Source organism: Mus musculus, chromosome 2, assembly GCF_000001635.26.
Source record: "Mus musculus strain C57BL/6J chromosome 2, GRCm38.p6 C57BL/6J".
NCBI classification, from domain to species: Eukaryota; Metazoa; Chordata; class Mammalia; order Rodentia; family Muridae; genus Mus; species Mus musculus.
This window is the reverse complement of record NC_000068.7, coordinates 165,130,446-165,136,849: the sequence shown is the minus strand read 5'-3', so window position 1 is coordinate 165,136,849 and position 6,404 is coordinate 165,130,446. Positions and strand designations below refer to the sequence as shown.

Below are 6,404 nucleotides of genomic sequence, written 5' to 3'. Positions count from 1 at the left end.
ATCGATGCACATGAAATAAAAATAAAATTACGGGGGAAAAAATCCACTCTGCCTGTGGCACTTCCCTCTGCAGTTTGCCACACGCCTTCGCCCCACCCCCAACAGCAAACAGGAAATCACCTCCCCTCAGTTCACCCAGTCCACACCAGGGTGCCAGGTGCCTCTGAATTAGATGTATACACAGACTGAGGAGGTGGGAGACTGGTTCAAGGTCACACCCGGCACCCAAGTGACAGGCTATGCAAACACAGTTTGCTCAGTCCTGTGCAGGTGCCGGATCTCCGCGGAAAAGATGGGGAAATGGAGATCCAGAGAAATGCAGATCATATAACCAGCCCAGGCTTCTCCAAGACTCTGAGCTCTGCAGCCATTGCTTCCCCAGGCCTCAGTTTCCCTCTCTGGGTCTGGAGGGAAGAGCAGAGGCAAGGGCTTCCCTCCCTCCCCGGCTGCTTTATCCTGGCTACACAATGCGCCTTTGCCTGCATGCCAGGCCTTTGTCTGTGTGTAGCCACGGCACCCCCCGCCTGTGTTATCAGTGCGGGAAGTGGCGGCGGGCGCTGGCGGGGCCTCTCTGGGCCTCCGCCGCCTGAGACATGTGTTGGACACGGGCCTTTCAGGCCTGGAGCTGAAGCACAAAGGCCTGGGAAGAAGGCGGAACAAAGGGCTTTTTCACGCGCCAACTGAAAAGCTGCAGATTAGCAAAAGCGCTGTGCAGGCTGGAGGAGCAGGGCCAGCCTCAGACCCTCCCAGACCAGGCTCAGCTGCCCTGGGTCTGGGGTCCACATGGCTCCAGATGCATTCTAAGCTGCCTCTACCTTCTCTTCTGCTCAAAATTCTCACAACCCTAACTCCTGGTCCTAAATACCTCTCACCGGGCGTGGTGGCACCTTTAATCCCAGCACTCGGGAGGCAGAGGCAGGCGGATTTCTGAGTTCGAGACCAGCCTGGTCTACAGAGTGAGTTCCAGGACAGCCAGGGTTACACAGAGAAACCCTGTCTCAAAAACAAAACAAAACAAAACAAACAAACAAACCAAAAAAACCTCAAAGACCTAAATACCTCTCCCCACCTCCAGCTCAGCCATTTTATAACCCTTGCCATTCCCTTAGCAGTCAGTCCTCGAATGCCTCTGCCACCCCGAATACCCTTCAGTCCCCCTCTCTCCATGAAGTCCAATTGTGAGGTCTCCTTTTCAGGAAAGCAGAGAGAGACATCTGTGACTTTGTCCCAGGAATGTGGTCTTCAGCCCTCTCCACAGCTGTAGGGTACAAGTACACAAACCACGCTGAACACCCATGGAAACTAAGACTCAGGATGCCTGCCCCCGCCCCCGCCCCCGCCCCTGCCCCTGCCTCTGCCATCCATCAGGCACAGCTCCAAGGAGACACTAAGCCAAGTCACTTTCGACACTGCCCTTTATGTCTCCAGGGCTTGGTCCCTCTCTTGGAGTAGGGTGGATGAGGGAGATGGGGGGCACAGGCTCTTGGCACCGGGCACGTCTGATCAGTCCAACCCTGCCTCCCACTCAGGTACGCCATTGATCGGGACTCGGATTTGGAGCAGATCTTTGACATCGATGCGGACACTGGTGCCATCGTGACTGGCAAGGGGCTGGACCGTGAAACCGCTGGCTGGCACAACATTACTGTGCTGGCCATGGAAGCAGGTGAGTTGGGTCATTAGGGGAGAGGTGCTCAGATGAATAGGCAGGGCTAATCATGACTGGGCCAGAGCAAAGGATGAACTGTCAGTCAAGGTACATGGGGCGGGGAGCAAGGCTTGAGGTGGGGTGAAGAATAAAAAACTAGGCAAGAGCTCGCCTAGGAGTAGGTGTGGTAAAATCAGACCTCCAGGACAGAAGATCTAGTAGAGCCCACAAGAAAGGAAGGGCTAGTGTAGCAACCAACTTTCTTCCCAGTCACAGACCATCTAGTACAGGCCTAGCTCTGTTCTAGGGCCTCGCAAAGGAGGGGAAGTCCCTGCCCTTACAGGCGAGAACTGGGCCAGTCACAGGCTGAGAAAAGGTGGGTGCGATTAGTATGTCAGACCATATGACATGACCCAAAGGAACAGTAGACCAAGGAGACTAAGACAGCTGGCAGTGTTCCTCTGGAGTAAAGGCTACTCTGGGGAGATCTTTTCACAAAGACCTCAGGACGCTCAGGACACTGTGCATCTAAGCGAGAGCAGTTCTGGCAGGAGGAACAGACTGTGCAAAGGCCCTGGGGTGGGCGGTAGTTGCTTGGTATGTTAGAAGAACTGCAGGAGGCCAAAATACTTGGAGTGGGCAGAGAGTGGCGCTGGCGGGGAGGAGTTGGGCTTCACGTATCCTGAGTTTGGAATGGGGAGGGCTTCCAGCATTAGAGCAACGCTGTCTGGAATAGACCAGGGGGCTTAGGAGAAGGGCGGGAGCTTGGTCAGAAGCAGCAGTGTTGGGGGAGGGGTGATAGCCCAGGCTGGACCAGGAAGAGAGGGACGGAGAAGAAGCTACCTTGTGGCCTAAGCTGAAGATGCAGAGGCGGGGCCTGCTGATGGGCAGAGGGAGGGAGGTGCTGATGGAGCAGGGTCAGGAGCTTAAGTGTCCAGAGGTCAAAAACACTAAAGGAATTTGGCTATGCTTAGGAGTTTCCGAAAGTGAGGACCTAGCGTGGAGCCACTGGGTAGGTGGGGTCTAAGCTGGGAAAGGAAGGGAGGACCCTGGGATATAGGTCTACATAAATAAGGCTGTGGAAGTAGGGAGCAGAAGAAGGAGACTCATGGAGACCTGGGCAGAGCCAGCCAATGCCAGCCAGGTCTCCTCTGCTTGCACCCGCTCTCCAGCAGTGCCAGTCACCTCTGCAGGTCTTGTTGGCAAATTGTTAGGAAGCGTCATGAGTGACTCCAGAGATCCTGTTAATCTCTGAGTCTCAGCCTCAGGGCGGCTCAAGCCGACCCCTGCCCTCCCCCCCCAAGCCCTCCTGCTGGCCTCCCCCTCCTCCCTGTGCCCGCTTTCTCTTCCTCCTCCCACTTCGGAGGCCCTGCTGGCCCGTGGCAGGGCCGAGGAAGTCCCTCGGCTGAAGTTCCCTTAGTCTCTTTCAACTGCGGTTTAAAGGAAAACACAAAGCCGGCTCAGCCCTCAGCGCGGCGTCTGCGAGCCTTTGAATTCACTCCTCCTCCACTTGGAAGAGAGAACAAAGGTGGCTGGAGAGGAAGTAGCGCTGGACTGGGGTGGGGGGGAGGTTCCTCCACCTCGTGAGCCTCCCCTGCCAGCTCCAAGGCAACTGCTGCCACAGAGGCTCTGTGGCAGGCGGGACAGAGAAGGCATAGGCCTGGCTGCCAGGCACAGGTGCCTATAGATTGTCACCCGTTGGACATCTGTCCGCTGGCAAGTCTCTTCTTGGGTCAAGCAGAATCCTCTTACCTGCAGGTTTGCCTGGAGCTGCATGGCCTCCCTCTCTCTGCTCTCGGGACTTATTACATCTCATCCAACTGCCCACAGGGATGGAAGTGAGACTATCAGAGGGGCAGGGTGGCTACAGTCTGGCTTGAGAGAAGGTGTATGCGCTTAGTATGTCAGGGGCTTGAGCCCCTTTGAGCTGCCCGCCACAGCACCCTCCCACTCCTTACCTATGTCCTAACCAACAGGACACAGAGCGCTTCTTCTTCTCAGGGCAGAGAAATCAGCCAGGGTTAGACCATCTTCATTTAATGTTTCCCCGGCTGGCTCCTTCTCCTCCCACCGAAGGCCAGTCCCTTTACAGTGATGAGGTCCCTGGGTCTCCATGTCTAAGGAGTTGGTTCTACAGTGTCCCTCATATGTAGGTAAGGAAACATTCAGACGAAGTCCCTTCCCTCTCTGGCCTGTCTGACTCCAGAGCTCAGCTCTCCCTGTCTTGTGCCCTAGTCACATTTTCTTGGACTGGGGCTGGGGAGATGGCTCAGTGCTTTCTAAGTTCAGGTCCCAAGTTTTTACATAAAAGGCGCATATGATGGCATAGTCCCAGTGTCAGGAGGTGGAGACCAGCAAATTTCTGGTGCTATGGAGCTACTGGCTAGCCAGCCTAGATGAATTGGCAAATCCTAGGTTCAATGAGAGACCCTGTGTCAAAAGTAAAGGGCCAGGAGGATGGCTCAGAGGGGAAGGAGCTTGCCTTAAAGAATGACAACCCAAGTTCAGTCCCTGGGACACATGAGATAGAAGGTGAGAACCAACTCCTGCAAATTTTCCCCTGATCAACCGCACTGGTGTACTGTGGCGTGTATGTGCCACTACACACACACACACACACACACACACACACACACACACACACACACACATACACACACACACATATACACACAATAAAAAGTAAGGTTAGAGAGATGACTCAGTGGAAAGAGTGTTTGCCATGCAAAAGTGAGGGCCAGATTTCATATCTCCAGCACCTACATAAAATGGTGTGGCAGGCCATCTGTAACCCCAGTTGCTCATGAGGAAGAGACAAGAAACCTCCAGAAGGAGTAACCAGCTAGACTAGCCAAACTGGCAAATCTGAGTTCAAGTGGGAGACCTGGCCTTAACATATAAGCAGAGAGTCATAGAGAAGACAGTGACGTCAATCCCTGACAAAACATACATGCACACACACACACAAATATACACGTGCACATGCACACACACACTCCCACACAAACACACAAACTCATAAACACACACACAAACTCACAAATGTGCACAAACTCATAAACACACACAAACTCACAAACATGAACACTCACACAAACTCTCTCTCTCTCTCTCTCTCTCTCTCTCACACACACACACACACACACACACACACACACACACAATCTGTGTCACCCCTACTCACACCACCTTCAAGCCATCTCTAATGAAGAGTGGTCATATCTGCTTCACAAATGAGGAAACTGAGGCCCCAATCCACAGAGCAAGTCCATGCAAGCCCAGGGTGACCCCAGTCCTTCACACCAGAAGTCTGTCTGAGCCCAGGTGCAGACACACACACACACACACACACACACACACACACACACCCATTGGCTCCACCCTCAGCTCCTGTGTCCTCCTGCTAAGGTGTTCTCACAGCTCCCTCAGAAACAACCAGAGATGAGCAAAGGGGTCACACAGCCCCACCTGCTTCCAGGCGGAACAAACAAGAGGTGACAAGGATCAGAGGGGAAATATTTATACACGCTGCAGCGCTCTACGAGCCCCTCTGAGGATGTCGCCCTCAGCCAGAGCAGCCGCCTGTCACGCTGGATTACCTCAAAGGCTTGGGCCCACTTAGTATGCTGGCTCCTCTCTCCCGAACCTCTGAGTCATCCATCCTTCCCATGCAGGCGCGCCTTCCACTGACATTATCTTTAACGTTTTGTAATCATGAAATATTAATGACCAATATTGAATTTAAAGTACAATTTGTGTCTGGATCCTTCGGTGGAAAGGGCAGTTGTAAAGGGAGAGTCCTGAGGGGGAGGGGGAACGTGAGAGCCAAGGATGGGGTAGAGGGGTTAGACGTGAGGGTGCATGTAGCAGGCTCCGCCAGGGTCATCAGCTCACAGCTGGCCAGCAAGGAAGGTAGCTGAGTGGCCATGACAAGGAGTTGCCTAGGTCCGTTGGAAGCAGCCCACGAGGGTCACCCTAGGCCAAGTCACATCTCACACATGCGTTCAGACGCATGGGACAATGAGAAAGGTTCCCTTTGTGTGGTCCTGGCTCTGTGAGCTGCCACCTGACTCCTCTTCCTGCCTTGTCCTCCCTTCTTTAAGTTGGCTGTAACTCCTTGCCCCATTGGAGGGCAGGAGGGACAGAAACAGGAGACTGTGGTGGCCTCTGTTTATTCAAAGGCATTGATCAGTGTCACGTATAAAACGAAAATCCCCCCTGAGTTCAGAAATCGCATTTGTTCGGTTCCGGTAAGGTGCCTGACAGATACTTAGCAGGTGTTATTAATAGCCATGGAAGGAATCTGAGGCAGGGGGATGTCAGAGATGGTGGCCCAGTTTCCCCATACTCCATTTCACACAAGGAAGGAGAAGTCAAAGAAGAAATGATTGACTTTCAAATTGATTCTCTCTGTCCAGTGCTCCTTGGAGCACTGTGGGGGGAGCACAAGGCTCGGGAATGAGCAGGTCAGGAGGAGAGGTCATCGTAGGTAGGGCTCCAAGGCTTCCTCCAGGGAATCTTCCCTGTGTCCACCCAGTCAGGGACTGTTTGTCTAATACCTCATGGGAATTTCTTGCTAAACAAGCTGGGCAGTGGCTTACCTGAATTCCCAGGAGAGCAGGGAACAGTGCAGGAGACAGGGCAGAGGAGGGGACAGAGGACGGGGCAGGGGAGCCTAGAGTGAAATCTAGGGGCTTTGGGAAGGACTGGCTGACCACTGAGGGACAGAAAAGGGGGATTCCAAGGTGTGTCTCTG

The 6,404-nt window shown here is 53.8% G+C and overlaps 1 protein-coding gene across 10 annotated transcripts in view; it reads left to right on the top strand.

The window, feature by feature from the left end:
- The window catches only part of Cdh22 (cadherin 22), a 123,424-nt gene that overhangs the window by 98,075 nt on the left and 18,945 nt on the right, over positions 1-6,404 (top strand). For all 10 annotated transcript variants that reach the window (XR_003949827.1, XR_003949821.1, XM_017314852.2 and 7 more), the window contains one exon: positions 1,530-1,666. Coding sequence is in view for 8 of the 10 variants with exons in the window: in XM_017314852.2 (XP_017170341.1) it covers positions 1,530-1,666 (137 nt within the window). In the remaining 2 variants the exon portion in view is untranslated. The remainder of the gene's footprint in view (positions 1-1,529; positions 1,667-6,404) is intronic.